General features: G+C 50.7%; 1 protein-coding gene across 1 annotated transcript in view; it reads right to left on the bottom strand.

Moving 5' to 3' along the window:
* The window catches only part of LOC117441488 (filamin-C-like), a gene marked incomplete at its 5' end in the record, with an annotated part of 28,141 nt that extends 8,425 nt beyond the window's left edge, over window positions 1-19,716 (bottom strand). The window contains 14 exons of the mRNA XM_034077580.2: window positions 1,897-2,037; window positions 7,063-7,263; window positions 12,152-12,314; window positions 14,718-14,795; window positions 15,350-15,468; window positions 15,940-16,090; window positions 17,538-17,712; window positions 18,108-18,197; window positions 18,330-18,419; window positions 18,589-18,678; window positions 19,109-19,198; window positions 19,257-19,346; window positions 19,442-19,531; window positions 19,627-19,716. Coding sequence (XP_033933471.2) covers window positions 1,897-2,037; window positions 7,063-7,263; window positions 12,152-12,314; window positions 14,718-14,795; window positions 15,350-15,468; window positions 15,940-16,090; window positions 17,538-17,712; window positions 18,108-18,197; window positions 18,330-18,419; window positions 18,589-18,678; window positions 19,109-19,198; window positions 19,257-19,346; window positions 19,442-19,531; window positions 19,627-19,716 — 1,658 coding nt within the window. The remainder of the gene's footprint in view (window positions 1-1,896; window positions 2,038-7,062; window positions 7,264-12,151; window positions 12,315-14,717; window positions 14,796-15,349; window positions 15,469-15,939; window positions 16,091-17,537; window positions 17,713-18,107; window positions 18,198-18,329; window positions 18,420-18,588; window positions 18,679-19,108; window positions 19,199-19,256; window positions 19,347-19,441; window positions 19,532-19,626) is intronic.
* Between the last annotated feature and the right edge of the window lie 250 nt (window positions 19,717-19,966).

Below are 19,966 nucleotides of genomic sequence, written 5' to 3'. Positions count from 1 at the left end.
CACACACCGACACACACACACACACGCACACCGACACACACAGACACACACACACACACACGCACACCGACACACGCACACCGACACACACAGACACACACACGCACACACACACACACACGCACACCGACACACACACACACGCACACACACACACGCACACCGACACACGCACACCGACACACACACACGCACACCGACACACACACACACACGCACACCGACACACACACCGACACACACACACACGCACAGTGTTTCTGTGTTAGTCAGCTGCTTGAAGCTGAGAGAAAAGCAGCGAAACGGAAGCAGAGACATCAGACTGCCGACCACATCGATTACATCGATGTGATCAGCAGGGGAACGGTCGGAGACATGTGGAGACATGTGGAGACATGTGGAGACATGTGGAAACATGTGGGAGACATGTGGAGACATGTGGGAGACATGTGGAGACATGTGAGGACATGTGGTGACATGTGGGGACATGTGGAGACATGTGGAGACATGTGGAGACATGTGGAGACGTGTGGAGACATGTGGAGACATGTGGAGACGTGTGGAGACATGTGGAGACATGTGGAGACATGTGGAGACATGTGGAGACATGTGGGAGACATGTGGGAGACATGTGGAGACATGTGGGAGACATGTGGGAGACATGTGGAGACATGTGGGAGACATGTGGAGACGTGTGGAGACATGTGGAGACATGTGGAGACGTGTGGAGACGTGTGGAGACATGTGGAGACATGTGGAGACATGTGGAGACATGTGGAGACGTGTGGAGACAGTGTGGAGACATGTGGAGACGTGTGGAGACATGTGGAGACATGTGGAGACGTGTGGGAGGAGAGGCGGTTGCCGTTATCTCATGAACACGAGTTCAGCGTCTCGTTGTTTGGGAAAGCCAGAGGTAATCAAGCCGTTATCGCCGGAAGCAAAAGATGGTTTTCTCTCACTTCGATCCGGACGACACGACATCGTGCCTCGTTGTTTTCCTCGTGATACATAGAGTCGTCATGTGAAGAGATCAGCCCGTTGCTTCTGGGAGATGAACATATAATAAAGCTTTGTCCTTCGGGGGAAGGGAGTCAACTCGTGATCTTGAGATAACGACGTTACACAATGTAGCTGCGAGCGTTCAGACTGCGCAGCAGAGGATCTGAAGGTCATCGACGTCTTTAAGCGAACGGAGCGCAAAGCAGCGAACGTGGAGAGCAGCAGCAGCAGCGTAGGGTTATGAGGAAGAGGAGGATGACGAGGATGAAGCCAATGTGTAACATAATGTTCACTCGTTCAATGCGTTCGTTCTGGTGTTTGAATTGACTGGAATCTGAACAATCAACAAATGTTAAAAAAGAATGTCAAACTTTTTTTAAATATAAATATATTTATAAAAATAATATATTACAAAAAATATATAAATGTAACTGCATTTTGTGACGTTTAATGTCTTATCGTTAATATGTTCGGTTTAACGAACAATCACCAAATGTTAAAAAAAAGAATATCCCAAACTTTTTTGTAAGATGTGAAAAAAAGTTTATAACGAAATATTTTAGAAGTTGTCAAAAAATATGTAAAAGTCCAAAAAAAATTCAACATTTTCAAAAAGAACGTGAAACAAAAAAAAATTCCACAAATACAAAAATAAAATATACGTGAAAATGTCAAAAAAAACTATTTAGAAATATTTTAAAAAAGAAATGTAAATGCCCAATCCGTTTTATATTTGTTTCAGTTGATACTGAGAAGAGTTTCAGACTGAAGTGCAGCCGGACCCCTCAGGTCTACACACTCAGCAGCAGCAGAAGCAGAAGCTGCCCATGCTGTGAAGCGGCCCCCAGGAAGAGGTTGAAGGAAGCCCCCCCCCCCAGCCCAGCCTGTACTAACTTGGTCGCCTGGATCGAGGTGGCGTTGGAGGGGGGTGGGCTCTCCGGGTCCGGTCTGAGGGGGGGGTGCAGGCGGTCTGAGGCACAGAGACTGGCTCTCTATGCACCGGAGACCCACTGGGGGGGAGGGCAATCCGTGAAACTGCAGGAGGGACAACAGGGGGCATGCATTTGTACTCAAGAAGAGAGGGAGACCTCCAGAGCTGCAAGAGTCCGAACATCTAGATCTCCAAACATCTAGACGTCCAGACCTCAAGGAATCAAGGCCTCCAAGAATAAAGGCCTCCAGACATCGTAAACGTGTAGACCCAGAGACTCTAGACCACTAGACCTTCCGACCTCCAAACCTCCACAACTCTAACCCTCCAGACCACCAGACATCCAGACCCCCCAAACCCCTAAAACCCTGAGACCTTCAAACCAGCAAGTCTCATGTCTGGTCTTGACAGAAACAAGTCTAGAGTCCCAAATCAACATTGGTTAGGCTCCAGGATGTACAAGTTCTAAGTCAAGTCCGACAGACGGCTCTCAGACCAGATCCTGACAGAAGGTTTCAAGTCTTACTGGTTTCATCAGGACTGGCCAGAGTAGGGCTAGCTGAGTGAAGACATTTCATATTGAAAAACCAAGACCAGCAAACCCTAAGGGATAAAGCAAGTTCCCTTTCAGCGAGTCTGGACCTCAGTCGGACTAGATCACGATCTGGAACAGGAGCCCTGAAGTTTGGGTCTTTATTAGGATCCCCATTAGCACTAGCATGAGCATTGGCTATTCTTCCTGGGGTCCTCACTCAAAACATACATAAACAAAATTAAAAGAAAACAGCTCATCATTTCATGCAATTTACAGAGAAATGAAGTGAAACTAAAATCCAGTTATCAGTCTGATCCTTATTGATGTCCCCGGACAGAGAGTCTCAGCGATATGGTGAGAGGCCGTTCCTACACGCTCTTTAGTCCTTCTGTCTATGTTCAGAAACCCCTTACAGCCTAGTCTGGAATATGATCTGAGGCCTATCGGGAAAGATAGGGACCACATCAAAGATAGTACAGGATAAAGTCCATCACCCATCACTCTCCGTCCAACAGTCAAACACCAGTAGACCACCAGCAGACCACCAGTAGACTACCAGCAGACCACCAGTAGACTACCAGCAGACCACCAGTAGACTACCAGTAGACCACCAGTAGACCACCAGTAGACCACCAGCAGACCACCAGTAGACTACCAGCAGACCACCAGTAGACCACCAGTAGACCACCAGCAGACCACCAGTAGACTACCAGCAGACCACCAGTAGACCACCAGTAGACCACCAGTAGACCACCAGCAGACCACCAGTAGACCACCAGCAGACCACCAGTAGACCACCAGTAGACCACCAGCAGACCACCAGTAGACTACCAGCAGACCACCAGTAGACTACCAGCAGACCACCAGTAGACTACCAGCAGACCACCAGTAGACCACCAGTAGACCACCAGCAGACCACCAGTAGACTACCAGTAGACCACCAGTAGACCACCAGTAGACCACCAGCAGACCACCAGTAGACCACCAGCAGACCACCAGTAGACCACCAGTAGACCACCAGCAGACCACCAGCAGATCACCAGTAGACCATCAGCAGACCACCAGTAGACCACCAGTAGACCACCAGCAGACAACCAGTAGACCACCAGTACACCACCAGCAGACCCACCAGCAGACCACCAGTAGACCATCAGCAGATCACCAGCAGACCACCAGTAGACTACCAGTAGACCACCAGTAGACCACCAGCAGACCACCAGTAGACCACCAGCAGACCACCAGTTGACCATCAGCAGACCACCAGTAGACCACCGGCAGACCACCGGTAGACCACCAGTAGACCACCAGCAGACCACCAGTTGACCATCAGCAGACCACCAGTAGACCACCAGCAGACCACCAGCAGACCACCAGTAGACCACCAGCAGACCACCAGCAGACCACCAGTTGACCACCAGTAGACCACGAGCAGACCACCAGTAGACCATCGGCAGATCACCAGCAGACCACCAGTAGACCATCGGCAGATCACCAGCAGATCACCAGCAGACCACCAGTAGACCACCAGCAGACCACCAGCAGACCACCAGTAGACTACCAGTAGACCACCAGTAGACCACCAGCAGACCACCAGTAGACCACCAGCAGACCACCAGTTGACCATCAGCAGACCACCAGTAGACCACCAGCAGACCACCGGTAGACCACCGGTAGACCACCGGCAGACCACCGGTAGACCACCAGTAGACCACCAGCAGACCACCAGTAGACCACCAGCAGACCACCAGTAGACCATCGGCAGATCACCAGCAGATCACCAGCAGACCACCAGTAGACCACCAGCAGACCACCAGCAGACCACCAGTAGACTACCAGTAGACCACCAGTAGACCACCAGCAGACCACCAGTAGACCACCAGCAGACCACCAGTTGACCATCAGCAGACCACCAGTAGACCACCAGCAGACCACCGGTAGACCACCGGTAGACCACCGGCAGACCACCGGTAGACCACCAGTAGACCACCAGCAGACCACCAGTAGACCACCAGCAGACCACCAGCAGACCACCAGCAGACCACCAGTAGACTACCAGTAGACCACCAGTAGACCACCAGTAGACCACCGGCAGACCACCGGTAGACCACCAGTTGACCATCAGCAGACCACCAGTAGACCACCAGCAGACCACCAGCAGACCACCAGCAGACCACCAGTAGACTACCAGTAGACCACCAGTAGACCACCAGTAGACCACCAGCAGACCACCAGTAGACCACCAGCAGACCACCAGTTGACCATCAGCAGACCACCAGTAGACCACCAGCAGACCACCAGCAGACCACCAGCAGACCACCAGTTGACCACCAGTAGACCACCAGCAGACCACCAGTTGACCATCAGCAGACCACCAGCAGACCACCAGTAGACCACCAGCAGACAACCAGTAGACCACCAGTAGACCACCAGCAGAACCACCAGCAGACCACCAGTAGACTACCAGTAGACCACCAGTAGACCACCAGTAGACCACCAGCAGACAACCAGTAGACCACCAGTAGACCATCAGCAGACCACCAGCAGACCACCAGTAGACCACCAGTAGACCACCAGTAGACCACCAGCAGACCACCAGTAGACCACCAGCAGACCACCAGTAGACCACCAGTAGACCACCAGCAGACCACCAGCAGACCACCAGTAGACCACCAGTAGACCACCAGCAGACCACCAGCAGACCACCAGTAGACCACTAGCAGACCACCAGTAGACCACCAGCAGACCACCAGTTGACCACCAGTTGACCATCAGCAGACCACCAGCAGACCACCAGTAGACCACCAGCAGACCACCAGCAGAACCACCAGCAGACCACCAGTAGACCTCCAGTAGACCACCAGTAGACCACCAGCAGAACCACCAGTAGACCACCAGCAGACCACCAGCAGACCACCAGCAGACCTCCAGTAGACCACCAGCAGACCACCAGCAGAACCACCAGCAGACCACCAGTAGACCTCCAGTAGACCACCAGTAGACCACCAGCAGAACCACCAGTAGACCACCAGCAGACCACCAGCAGACCACCAGTAGACCTCCAGTAGACCACCAGCAGACCACCAGCAGAACCACCAGTAGACCTCCAGTAGACCACCAGCAGACCACCAGTAGACCACCAGTAGACCACCAGCAGACCACCAGTAGACCTCCAGTAGACCACCAGCAGACCACCAGCAGACCACCAGCAGAACCACCAGTAGACCACCAGTAGACCACCAGCAGACCACCAGTAGACCACCAGTAGACCACCAGCAGACCACCAGCAGAACCACCAGTAGACCACCAGCAGACCACCAGTAGACCACCAGTAGACCACCAGTAGACCACCAGCAGACCACCAGCAGACCACCAGTAGACCACCAGCAGACCATCAGCAGACCACCAGCAGACCACCAGTAGACCACCAGCAGACCACCAGAAGACCACCAGTAGACCACCAGTAGACCACCAGTAGACCACCAGCAGACCACCAGCAGAACCACCAGTAGACCACCAGCAGACCACCAGTAGACCTCCAGTAGACCACCAGTAGACCACCAGCAGAACCACCAGTAGACCACCAGTAGACCACCAGCAGACCACCAGTAGACCACCAGCAGAACCACCAGTAGACCACCAGCAGACCACCAGCAGACCACCAGTAGACCTCCAGTAGACCACCAGTAGACCACCAGCAGAACCACCAGTAGACCACCAGCAGACCACCAGCAGACCACCAGTAGACCTCCAGTAGACCACCAGCAGACCACCAGCAGAACCACCAGTAGACCTCCAGTAGACCACCAGCAGACCACCAGTAGACCACCAGTAGACCACCAGCAGACCACCAGTAGACCTCCAGTAGACCACCAGCAGACCACCAGCAGACCACCAGCAGAACCACCAGTAGACCACCAGTAGACCACCAGCAGACCACCAGTAGACCACCAGTAGACCACCAGCAGACCACCAGTAGACCACCAGTAGACCACCAGTAGACCACCAGTAGACCACCAGCAGACCACCAGCAGACCACCAGTAGACCACCAGTAGACCACCAGCAGACCACCAGTAGACCACCAGTAGACCACCAGTAGACCACCAGTAGACCACCAGCAGACCACCAGTAGACCACCAGTAGACCACCAGCAGACCACCAGCAGACCACCAGTAGACCACCAGTAGACCACCAGCAGAACCACCAGCAGACCACCAGCAGACCACCAGTAGACCACCAGCAGACCACCAGTAGACCACCAGCAGACCACCAGTAGACCACCAGTAGACCACCAGTAGACCACCAGCAGACCACCAGCAGAACCACCAGTAGACCACCAGCAGACCACCAGTAGACCACCAGCAGACCACCAGTAGACCACCAGTAGACCACCAGTAGACCTCCAGTAGACCTCCATTGAGCAGGATCTGCAGATTGAACTGCTGTGGAAATCAAAAACTTTAAAAACCGTCAGTTGATTGATCAGAAAGCCACGGGTTAGGTTCCACGTGGTCGATGTCACGCGAGAAGTAAACAACAATATGAAAACATTGATGTTGTTAAGGACCATGGAGCGCAGACTGGTGTGAAACCTACGCTCTGAGATGTTCACGGTGAAGGGGCTTCTGGGGATCTGCTGGCCGGCGAAGGTCACGCAGACGGTGTGCGCCCCCTCCAGGACGGGAACGTAGGTGCAACGGAAAATACTGTCCCCCTTGTTCTCCAGCACAATCTCCACCGTGTCCCGGCGGGCGTTTGAGTCGACGATGACGACTCCAACGTCTCCGGCTCCGGCGCCTGGGCGGAGAAACAACAAGACTTAATATGACGTTCGGGAGGAAAGGAACTTTCGGAATCCATTCTGAGTACAGGGTGTCAGGGAAGATTCTGTCGGGGAAGTTTCTGTCGGGGAAGTTTCTGTCATGGAAGTTTCTGTCAGGGAAGATTCTGTCGGGGAAGTTTCTGTCATGGAAGTTTCTCTCGGGGAAGTTTCTATCAGGAAGTTTCTGTCGGGGGAAGTTTCTGTCGGGAAGTTTCTGTCATGGAAGTTTCTGTCGGGAAGTTTCTGTCGGGAAGTTTCTGTCGGGAAGTTTCTGTCATGGAAGTTTCTGTCATGGAAGTTTCTGTCATGGAAGTTTCTCTCGGGAAGTTTCTGTCGGGGAAGATTCTGTCATGGAAGTTTCTGTCAGGGAAGTTTCTGTCGGGAAGTTTCTGTCGGGGAAGTTTCTGTCATGGAAGTTTCTGTCGGGAAGTTTCTGTCGGGGAAGTTTCTGTCATGGAAGTTTCTGTCATGGAAGTTTCTCTCGGGGAAGTTTCTGTCGGGGAAGTTTCTGTCGGGGAAGTTTCTGTCGGGGAAGATTCTGTCATGGAAGTTTCTGTCAGGGAAGTTTCTGTCGGGAAGTTTCTGTCGGGGAAGTTTCTGTCATGGAAGTTTCTGTCATGGAAGTTTCTGTCATGGAAGTTTCTCTCGGGGAAGTTTCTGTCGGGGAAGTTTCTGTCGGGGAAGTTTCTGTCGGGGAAGATTCTGTCATGGAAGTTTCTGTCAGGGAAGTTTCTGTCATGGAAGTTTCTGTCATGGAAGTTTCTGTCAGGGAAGTTTCTGTCATGGAAGTTTCTGTCGGGGAAGTTTCTGTCGGGGAAGTTTCAGGGAAGTTTCAGGGAAGTCTCTGTCAGGGAAGTTTCTGTCAGGGAAGTTTCTGTCATGGAAGTTTCTGTCGGGGAAGATTCTGTCATGGAAGTTTCTGTCAGGGAAGTTTCTGTCATGGAAGTTTCTGTCATGGAAGTTTCTGTCAGGGAAGTTTCTGTCATGGAAGTTTCTGTCGGGGAAGTTTCTGTCATGGAAGTTTCTGTCGGGGAAGTTTCTGTCGGGGAAGTTTCTGTCGGGGAAGTTTCTGTCGGGGAAGATTTTGTCGGGGAAGTTTCTGTCGGGGAAGTTTCTGTCGGGGAAGTTTCAGGGAAGTTTCAGGGAAGTCTCTGTCAGGGAAGTTTCTGTCAGGGAAGTTTCTGTCATGGAAGTTTCTGTCGGGGAAGTTTCTGTCGGGGAAGTTTCTGTCGGGGAAGATTTTGTCGGGGAAGTTTCTGTCGGGGAAGTTTCTGTCGGGGAAGTTTCTGTCGGGAAGTTTCTGTCGGGGAAGTTTCAGGGAAGTCTCTGTCAGGGAAGTTTCTGTCAGGGAAGTTTCTGTCATGGAAGTTTCTGTCGGGGAAGTTTCTGTCGGGGAAGTTTCTGTCATGGAAGTTTCTGTCAGGGAAGTTTCTGTCATGGAAGTTTCTGTCAGGGAAGTTTCTGTCATGGAAGTTTCTGTCAGGGAAGTTTCTGTCGGGCAAGTTTCTGTCATGGAAGTTTCTGTCAGGGAAGTTTCTGTCGGGGAAGTTTCTGTCGGGGAAGTTTCTGTCAGCGGAAGTTTCTGTCGGGGAAGTTTCTGTCAGCGGAAGTTTCTGTCGGGGAAGTTTCTGTCGGGGAAGTTTCTATCGGGGAAGTTTCTGTCGGGGGAAGTTTCTGTCGGGAAGTTTCTGTCGCGAAGTTTCTGTCGGGAAGTTTCTGTCGGGGAAGTTTCTGTCGGGGAAGTTTCTGTCGCGAAGTTTCTGTCGGGGAAGTTTCTGTCGGGAAGTTTCTGTCGGGCAAGTTTCTGTCATGGAAGTTTCTGTAAGGGAAGTTTCTGTCGGGGAAGTTTCTGTCGGGGAAGTTTCTGTCGGGGAAGATTCTGTCATGGAAGTTTCTGTCAGGGAAGTTTCTGTCATGGAAGTTTCTGTCAGGGAAGTTTCTGTCATGGACGTTTCTGTCGGGGAAGTTTCTGTCGGGGAAGTTTCTGTCAGCGGAAGTTTCTGTCAGCGGAAGTTTCTGTCAGGGAAGTTTCTGTCATGGAAGTTTCTGTCGGGGAAGTTTCTGTCGGGGAAGTTTCTGTCAGCGGAAGTTTCTGTCGGGGAAGTTTCTGTCGGGGAAGTTTCTGTCAGCGGAAGTTTCTGTCGCGAAGTTTCTGTCGGGGAAGTTTCTGTCGGGAAGTTTATGTCATGGAAGTTTCTGTCAGGGAAGTTTCTGTCGGGCAAGTTTCTGTCATGGAAGTTTCTGTAAGGGAAGTTTCTGTCGGGGAAGTTTCTGTCGGGGAAGTTTCTGTCGGGGAAGTTTCTATCGGGGAAGTTTCTGTCGGGGAAGTTTCTGTCGGGAAGTTTCTGTCGCGAAGTTTCTGTCGGGAAGTTTCTGTCGGGGAAGTTTCTGTCGGGGAAGTTTCTGTCACGAAGTTTCTGTCGGGGAAGTTTCTGTCAGCGGAAGTTTCTGTCGGGGAAGTTTCTGTCGGGGAAGTTTCTATCGGGGAAGTTTCTGTCGGGGAAGTTTCTGTCGGGAAGTTTCTGTCGCGAAGTTTCTGTCGGGAAGTTTCTGTCGGGGAAGTTTCTGTCGGGGAAGTTTCTGTCGCGAAGTTTCTGTCGGGGAAGTTTCTGTCGGGAAGTTTCTGTCGGGCAAGTTTCTGTCATGGAAGTTTCTGTAAGGGAAGTTTCTGTCGGGGAAGTTTCTGTCGGGGAAGTTTCTGTCGGGGAAGATTCTGTCATGGAAGTTTCTGTCAGGGAAGTTTCTGTCATGGAAGTTTCTGTCAGGGAAGTTTCTGTCATGGAAGTTTCTGTCGGGGAAGTTTCTGTCGGGGAAGTTTCTGTCAGCGGAAGTTTCTGTCAGCGGAAGTTTCTGTCAGGGAAGTTTCTGTCATGGAAGTTTCTGTCGGGGAAGTTTCTGTCGGGGAAGTTTCTGTCAGCGGAAGTTTCTGTCGGGGAAGTTTCTGTCGGGGAAGTTTCTGTCAGCGGAAGTTTCTGTCGCGAAGTTTCTGTCGGGGAAGTTTCTGTCGGGAAGTTTATGTCATGGAAGTTTCTGTCAGGGAAGTTTCTGTCGGGCAAGTTTCTGTCATGGAAGTTTCTGTAAGGGAAGTTTCTGTCGGGGAAGTTTCTGTCGGGGAAGTTTCTGTCGGGGAAGTTTCTATCGGGGAAGTTTCTGTCGGGGAAGTTTCTGTCGGGAAGTTTCTGTCGCGAAGTTTCTGTCGGGAAGTTTCTGTCGGGGAAGTTTCTGTCGGGGAAGTTTCTGTCACGAAGTTTCTGTCGGGGAAGTTTCTGTCGGGAAGTTTATGTCATGGAAGTTTCTGTCAGGGAAGTTTCTGTCGGGCAAGTTTCTGTCATGGAAGTTTCTGTAAGGGAAGTTTCTGTCGGGGAAGTTTCTGTCGGGGAAGTTTCTGTCGGGAAAGTTTCTGTCGCGAAGTTTCTGTCGGGGAAGTTTCTGTCGGGGAAGTTTCTGTCAGGGAAGTTTCTGTCATGGAAGTTTCTGTCAGGGAAGTTTCTATCAGGGAAGTTTCTGTCGGGGAAGTTTCTGTCGGGGAAGTTTCTGTCGGGGAAGATTTTGTCGGGGAAGTTTCTGTCATGGAAGTTTCTGTCGGGGAAGTTTCTGTCATGGAAGTTTCTGTCAGGGAAGTTTCTGTCATGGAAGTTTCTGTCGGGGAAGTTTCTGTCGGGGAAGTTTCTGTCATGGAAGTTTCTGTCATGGAAGTTTCTGTCATGGAAGTTTCTGTCAGGGAAGTTTCTGTCATGGAAGTTTCTGTCAGGGAAGTTTCTGTCGGGCAAGTTTCTGTCATGGAAGTTTCTGTCGGGGAAGTTTCTGTCGGGGAAGTTTCTGTCAGGGAAGTTTCTGTCATGGAAGTTTCTGTCGGGAAGTTTTCTGTCGGGGAAGTTTCTGTCGGGGAAGTTTCTGTCATGGAAGTTTCTGTCAGGGAAGTTTCTGTCATGGAAGTTTCTGTCAGGGAAGTTTCTGTCGGGCAAGTTTCTGTCATGGAAGTTTCTGTCGGGGAAGTTTCTGTCGGGGAAGTTTCTGTCCGGAAGTTTCTGTCGCGAAAGTTTCTGTCGGGAAGTTTCTGTCGGGGAAGTTTCTGTCGGGGAAGTTTCTGTCAGCGGAAGTATTTCAGCGGGAAAGTTTCTGTCAGCGGAAGTTCTGTCAGCGGATCATGGAAGTTTCTGTCGGGGAAGTTTCTGTCGGGGAAGTTTCTGTCAGCGGAAGTTTCTGTCAGCGGAAGTTTCTGTCAGGGAAGTTTCTGTCAGCGGAAGATTCTGTCAGCGGAAGTTTCTGTCGGGGAAGTTTCTGTCGGGGAAGTTTCTGTCAGGGGAAGTTTCTGTCGCGAAGTTTCTGTCGGGGAAGTTTCTGTCGGGGAAGTTTCTGTCAGGGAAGTTTCTGTCGCGAAGTTTCTGTCGGGGAAGTTTCTGTCGGGGAAGTTTCTGTCAGCGGAAGTTTCTGTCGGGGAAGTTTCTGTCCGGGAACTTTCTGTCGGGAAGTTTCTGTCATGGAAGTTTCTGTCATGGAAGTTTCTGTCGGGGAAGTTTCTGTCATGGAAGTTTCTGTCGGGGAAAGCTGGAAGCTGCCCAGAGACGTACAAAAAAGAAACTAATATGTAAAAAAATAAAAATAATGAGTTAAACATTTTTTTTTAAATAACTTTAAAAAAATTCTTCAAACATCATATTTTTGATCGGAACTATTTGCGAAAAACGTCTGAAGACAAAATCCAAAGTTTTTTCTTATTTAAAGAAAATCACGTGGATAAACATCCAGACGTACCCGCCGTGATGAACGGGGAGCTCGCTCTAACTACGGTCCCTTCTTCTAGGACACGATAAACCCGAGCTCTGCGTTAAACTCGAATGTGGTCCGAGCTGCTCTGGTTACCTGCGGTGTAAATATCGAAGTACGTGGGTTTGTTGGCCACGTTCCCGCTCGGCTGCAGCCCCGGCCCGCGGGCCTGGACCCGGCTCGGGTCGCCCAGCGCCTTCGAGACGTTCACCATGAAGGGACTCCGCTCGATGTCCTGCCCCGCAAACAGAACCTTGACCTGTGGAGAGAGACATCAAGCATGCTCATTATGGAGAGAGACATCAAGCATGCTCATTGTGGAGAGAGACATCAAGCATGCTCATTATGGAGAGAGACATCAAGCATGCTCATTATGGAGAGAGACATCAAGCATGCTCATTCCTGACGTGGAGCTGATCTGAAGTACACATTGATACTGCTTTCTCTTCTCCATCGTGTGACTCCCTCTCTGGGATAGCAGCAGGGTGGGAGGGTTACTTTGTGAATGTAATCAGTTACTGAATACATGCTCTGAAAGTAATCCGAATACAGTTACAGTTACGTGTCTTAAAAACGTAACGTAATCAGATTACTTTCTTTTCCCTCACAGACGGATGTTCTGTGAACAGGAGACACACAAAGGAACCTGGACGTGTTTTACTGTTTAAAGGCGTATCCAGAGCACGACTGAAACATCACATCTCTCTCTGGGGATGCAGCTTGGGAGGAGAGGAGCGAGGACACGGCCTGTCGGCAGGACACGAATTAAAATGTGGAACTCGGACTTCATCTTAAGGACATGTCGGCCAGGGGTGGAGAGTGTGCACCAGTCTGCCTCGACCCATGTTCTCATGTCCGACTCTCTGAGTGTCTGCTGCCCAGCTGCTTTAAGGAAGACACCTCCTTCCCTTCATGACCTCAGGAGGCAGCGGGAGGGTTAGCTCCGCCTCCTTCCCTTCATGACCTCAGGAGGCAGCGGGAGGGTTAGCTCCGCCTCCTTCCCTTCATGACCTCAGGAGGCAGCGGGAGGGTTAGCTCCGCCCCCGAGAAGACGAGCGCCGCGCCTTCGCTGTGTCTACCTTCAGAATCATTAGAAAGGCTAAAGAGCGGTGTGGCTGATGAGTTTTAACCACACACACACACACACACGATTTCAACGCAGACTTGTGTTCCTCCATGTTTCGTTGTTATCGTTTCACTGAGTGGACCCGCCCCTTTTTTTCAAACGCGTTGTTGGTCCATCTGCGCGGTGACAGGTCTTGTGCGCGGTGATGACTCGGCTGTTCCTTTAGTGATGAATATTAAATGTTGAGGAAATCTTTCCACCAATAATTCCAATAAGTATCCAACATGTCTTCACTTCAGGTTTACGAGAGTAACTGTAATCAGATTACTCGTTGTTCAAATGTAACGCGAGCTGAATACAGTAGTGCTGTAGCGACGCATCGACTTCAAAATATCGTCGACGACATATTTCCGCGTTAACACGTCGCTACCCACACGTGGGTCACCCATAGCAACAAGCAGTTCTAGCTGTGGTGGCTACCATTAGCAGCTAGCATTAGCTCTCCGATTTTTACATAAAAATGGAATTATGGATTATAAATTCAATCATTTTTTTATACAGAGACGTTAAAAACCTATGGATTAACCGATTCAGCCGCGTGTGTTCTCATTTTAATGCCATCGAACACGTCTTTTGATCAGACAGCTACGGTGAGACGATCTCCCTAGAAGCTCTGTAGAGGTACGTGTTGTGATGTCTGTATTTGCCTCCCCTGTCCGAGTCCGGATCGCTCAGGGATGAAACTATATACCTACATAATCTGTGGAGTCTCAGCTTTAATCTGATGTCTTGTCTGTGCAGCTACGATGAGTAATCAGGGTACTCTTATCTTGAGTTCTGTGACAATGTCCGTTAGCATTTTTGGCTCAGGGGTCATGTAGATGCTTCTTATGAGACGTGTGTTTTGGTAAACATGGTTAGCATCGGCAGTTCGCCGAGATTATCCCGTTAATCTGGTGTCACACGTTAATATGTTCTTAAATATTAAGATCCCCTGAGACACCGTGTCGTGAAAAAAAAGAAATGTACATTACGTTTTTTATGAATTGAACAACAGAAAAATAATCGTTAGATTAGTCGACTAATCGATCAAATAATCGCCCGATTAATCGTTTTCGAAATAATCGTTTCCCCCCAGCACTAGAATACAGTCACTTGATTTGTGTATTCTGATCACGTTTCGTTACAACCCGACCCTGATATCAGCGTGTGAAGGACACTGCTCAGGACCTAGCTGATTGTATGTGATGACTCCTTCCTTCTGGAGAGGACCCCAGACACGTGGGTCAGAGCTGGAGCTCGAGCCGGAGACCAGGGAGGGTCTCTAACAGGTTCACCTCAGAGGCTCACGTTAACAAGCACCTGAACTAACGAGGGTCCGCCCCTTCCTGGTGGACCCTCTGCTCTCACTCGATGTGCACTCAAAGTGTCTTCTTCATGATCAACGACTTCTTTCCACACGTCAGCAGGTCGAGGACGGCCCGCTCGAGAGATCTGTCTTTGCATCAACTCTGAGCATCCGTTACAAAGAACCAGTCCTCACCCGTCTCTCAGGAAGACATGAGGACGGTGCTCTGACCTAAGCATGCTTCTTACCTTATGAAGCCCCTCCACCTTGGGCAGGTAGCCCACCGAGTAGCTCCGGCTCTGGTCGTTGTTGGCGATCACTCTGGCCTGAAACACAGAAACGTCACGTGTTGCTTTGAATCAGAAGAGTTCACACAAAGAGGAAGGACGTCCGTGTTGTGCTTTCTTCGCCCACATGACGCACCGCCGCGGGTTCCCCACTATGTGGCGCCCTCTGAAAGAGGACAGGCTTTCCAACGGCGTGAGGAGAGGCACGTTTATCTACGTTTACAAAGATGGAAGACGTTAAAGCACGAAGAGACACGTTTGAAAAACTCTCACTTAAAGGATAATAAAACGGAGACGCATCTGAGGGTTGAGCTCCGACTCGATCCACGCCTCACTTTCTCCCTTAACTTATCCTTTAGTTATTTAAGTCTTTCATGCTCAACGGCCGCCTTTGGAAAACTAGAATCTGCAACGCAATATTCTGAATATTCAACGGACCCAAATGGCCGTACTGGTGTAGCATGTAGCATCAGTTAGCTCCCGTGGTGGTGGAGCCCAGCTGTCCCCGCGCACGGAGGGACCTTAAGACGAGTTGCCGAGAAGCACTGACTCCTTACTGTTTGTGTTAAGTTTGCATTAAATCAGAGTCCCACCTCCTCCGTGTGGCCTTCAGGGTCCTCCACGTAAACCAGGATCTCCCCGAGTCCGGCCTCCACCGTCTCGACCAGGAACTCGGCCGGCTTCAGGACGATGTTCCCGCGCGGCTCCACACCTGAAACACACGGGAGGTTAGAGCCTCAGGCCAGCGAGGTCTCTGCGAGGACACGTCCTTCCATCCTTCTTTGGACTTTTACGTTTCTTTCTAAAAGAGAATTGTTATAAACTTTCTTTCACATCTTTTTTTTACATCTTTCTAAAAGTTTGGGATATTCTTTTTTAACGTTTGGTTTTTGTTGTTTTGACGTTTCGACTTTTTTTCACAAAGATTGTTTTGATGTAAAGAACAGCTCACCGTGCCGGGAAGGCTCACGCTCACTTCGCCTTTAACAAGTATTACGTTATGTTGAACTCTTTCTGTTTAATTGGAGGATAGCTAAATACACGTGAGAAACCCCAGGTTGGACGATCGGCCGAGACGTCGTGCTTTGGGCGGTGACGCCCGCGAGGTGCCATTACGTAAACCAACGAGTCTCATATCAACGATCGTGAACTGATTGCTGATTGGTCGGTTCCTCCTCCTCACCCGGTCCGTAGGCCCTGGCCCTCTTGGGGTGCAGCGTCTTGGCCCTCAGGGGGGCGCCGGGCTTCAGTCTGGATTTGGGGAACTGGGACAGGTAGGTCATCACCGAGTGCTCGTCCACGTTGGGGTCCACGATCTCCTCCGGGGCGATCACCTGAACGAGGGACAGGGGAGACAACGAGGGACAGGTGAGACAACGAGGGACAGGTGAGACAACGAGGGACAGGTGAGACAACGAGGGACAGGTGAGACAACGAGGGACAGGTGAGACAACGAGGGACAGGTGGGACAACGAGGGACAGGTGAGACAACGAGGGACAGGTGAGAAAACGAGGGACAGGTGAGACAACGAGGGACAGGTGAGACAACGAGGGACAGGTGGGACAACGAGGGACAGGTGAGACAACGAGGGACAGGTGGGACAACGAGGGACAGGTGAGACATATCATTGTTGTCCTGCCCCTTTAAGAGGGTGTTGCCTGTGTGTCCTTAAAGGCTTGCCGTAGTTTCCTTGTTCCCTGAAAGCCTCTGGAGCCCAGCGGGTGTGTCCTGCTGAACCCTGAAGGACCCTGAAGGACTACAGTCAGTCACATGTGACTGACTGTAGTCACACGTGACTGACTGTAGTCACACGTGACTACAGTCAGTCACACGTGACTACAGTCAGTCACACCTTGTTTCTGTTGGGAATTCAAATGTAAAGAAAATATAACTGGGTTTTCAATAAGTTCAGAAAAGTCTTGAATGTTGTTTAAATTCTAATTGGCTTTGTTCTGTTCTAGTTCGTGTCCTAGATCTGACGGTTGCATTATATACTGTTCTTATTTCTTAAAAGCCTGAACAGGACATGCTCCACTCGCGGGATCTCAGCAGACGGCAGAGTAACCGTTTCCCGTCTGCCGCTCTCATCAATATGAATAATTAAACATCTGTTTCATAGTCGCTTCATCATCATCATCATCATCATCATCATCATCATCATCATCATCATCATCATCATCATCATCATCATCATCATCATCACAGAGTTCAACACACGGAAACTCTGACGTCTGTGAAGTCGCCCGTCATCGAGTCGTGCTGCCGCTCGCTTAAAGAGGCCCTTCCTCTCCCGTAGGTGTTAGTGCACGTCAACGGTCTGCAGAGGCTGGAATCCCAAAGCTCAGAACATGGTGACATCACTATGGAACACCTGGCTCCCACACATTGTACGTGATCAAAGGGGCGGGACATCTCTCAGCCGGTTGACCAATCTCAACAGAGCCGTCCAGCTGACCAATCAGAGCAGCTCTGGTTTCAGACAGAGGGCGATATTTTTAATACAGATGCAAATGTTAATATCCAACTTTGAGGGTTTTCACAGATCAGAGAGAACTCCTCTGGAGAACCTCCTTCTCCGACACGGAGGGAAACGTGATGTCACTTTTATTCTTTAAAGGAATCACTTTTATTCCTTGATTTCTTTAAAGAGTTTCCGGAAAGATTCCTCTGGTTTAGAATGCTCCGTGTTTCTGCTAAAGTGTGTAACGGTGATTCGTGCTCTGTTTGAGGATTTAAAATATTAAAAGATGTATTAAATGTTAAATAGAGGTCGGTGTTACCTGAGGCACGCCCAGCCAGTCGTCGGCCTGCTGCATGGCCTCCCGGGCGTTCTCCACCGGCTGGCTCGGGTCCCAGTTCTCCCAGTCCGGACACAGACCTGAACGCACCACGGAGAGACGTTCAAGATCATTTAGAACAGAGAACAACTCCAGATCTGAGAGGCTGGGGACTGGTCTCCTCCGTCCAGATGTTTCTCACACTGAGACCTGGTCTCCTACGTCCAGATGTTTCTCACACTGAGACCTGGTCTCCTACGTCCAGATGTTTCTCACACTGAGACCTGGTCTCCTACGTCCAGATGTTCCTCACACTGAGACCTGGTCTCCTACGTCCAGATGTTTCTCACACTGAGACCTGGTCTCCTACGTCCAGATGTTCCTCACACTGAGACCTGGTCTCCTACGTCCAGATGTTCCTCACACTGAGACCTGGTCTCCTACGTCCAGATGTTTCTCACACTGAGGACCTGGTCTCCTCCGTCCAGATGTTTCTCACACTGAGACCTGGTCTCCTACGTCCAGATGTTTCTCACACTGAGACCTGGTCTCCTCCGTCCAGATGTTTCTCACACTGAGACCTGGTCTCCTCCGTCCAGATGTTTCTCACACTGAGACCTGGTCTCCTCCGTCCAGATGTTTCTCACACTGAGACCTGGTCTCCTACGTCCAGATGTTTCTCACACTGAGACCTGGTCTCCTACGTCCAGATGTTTCTCACACTGAGACCTGGTCTCCTACGTCCAGATGTTTCTCACACTGAGACCTGGTCTCCTACGTCCAGATGTTTCTCACACTGAGACCTGGTCTCCTACGTCCAGATGTTTCTCACACTGAGACCTGGTCTCCTCCGTCCAGATGTTTCTCACACTGAGACCTGGTCTCCTACGTCCAGATGTTTCTCACACTGAGACCTGGTCTCCTACGTCCAGATGTTTCTCACACTGAGACCTGGTCTCCTCCGTCCAGATGTTTCTCACACTGAGACCTGGTCTCCTACGTCCAGATGTTTCTCACACTGAGACCTGGTCTCCTACGTCCAGATGTTTCTCACACTGAGACCTGGTCTCCTACGTCCAGATGTTTCTCACACTGAGACCTGGTCTCCTCCGTCCAGATGTTTCTCACACTGAGACCTGGTCTCCTACGTCCAGATGTTTCTCACACTGAGACCTGGTCTCCTACGTCCAGATGTTTCTCACACTGAGACCTGGTCTCCTACGTCCAGATGTTTCTCACACTGAGACCTGGTCTCCTACGTCCAGATGTTTCTCACACTGAGACCTGGTCTCCTACGTCCAGATGTTTCTCACACTGAGACCTGGTCTCCTACGTCCAGATGTTTCTCACACTGAGACCTGGTCTCCTACGTCCAGATGTTTCTCACACTGAAGACCTGGTCTCCTACGTCCAGATGTTTCTCACACTGAGACCTGGTCTCCTCCGTCCAGATGTTTTCTCACACTGAGACCTGGTCTCCTACGTCCAGATGTTTCTCACACTGAGACCTGGTCTCCTACGTCCAGATGTTTCTCACACTGAGACCTGGTCTCCTCCGTCCAGATGTTTCTCACACTGAGACCTGGTCTCCTACGTCCAGATGTTTCTCACACTGAGACCTGGTCTCCTCCGTCCAGATGTTTCTCACACTGAGACCTGGTCTCCTACGTCCAGATGTTTCTCACACTGAGACCTGGTCTCCTACGTCCAGATGTTTCTCACACTGAGACCTGGTCTCCTACGTCCAGATGTTTCTCACACTGAGACCTGGTCTCCTCCGTACAGATGTTTCTCACACTGAGACCTGGTCTCCTACGTCCAGACGTTTCTCACACTGAGACCTGGTCTCCTACGTCCAGATGTTTCTCACACTGATGACCTGGTCTCCTCGTACAGATGTTTCTCACACTGAGACCTGGTCTCCTCCGTCCAGATGTTTCTCACACTGAGACCTGGTCTCCTCCGTCCAGATGTTTCTCACACTGAGACCTGGTCTCCTACGTCCAGATGTTTCTCACACTGAGACCTGGTCTCCTCCGTCCAGATGTTTCTCACACTGAGACCTGGTCTCCTACGTCCAGATGTTTCTCACACTGAGACCTGGTCTCCTCCGTCCAGATGTTTCTCACACTGAGACCTGGTCTCCTCCGTCCAGATGTTTCTCACACTGAGACCTGGTCTCCTACGTCCAGATGTTTCTCACACTGAGACCTGGTCTCCTCCGTCCAGATGTTTCTCACACTGAGACCTGGTCTCCTACGTCCAGATGTTTCTCACACTGAGACCTGGTCTCCTCCGTCCAGATGTTTCTCACACTGAGACCTGGTCTCCTCCGTCCAGATGTTTCTCACACTGAGACCTGGTCTCCTCCGTCCAGATGTTTCTCACACTGAGACCTGGTCTCCTCCGTCCAGATGTTTCTCACACTGAGA

Source organism: Pseudochaenichthys georgianus, unplaced genomic scaffold, assembly GCF_902827115.2.
Source record: "Pseudochaenichthys georgianus unplaced genomic scaffold, fPseGeo1.2 scaffold_1731_arrow_ctg1, whole genome shotgun sequence".
In the NCBI taxonomy this organism is placed as follows: Eukaryota; Metazoa; Chordata; class Actinopteri; order Perciformes; family Channichthyidae; genus Pseudochaenichthys; species Pseudochaenichthys georgianus.
This window is presented reverse-complemented; position numbering and strand designations above follow the sequence as displayed.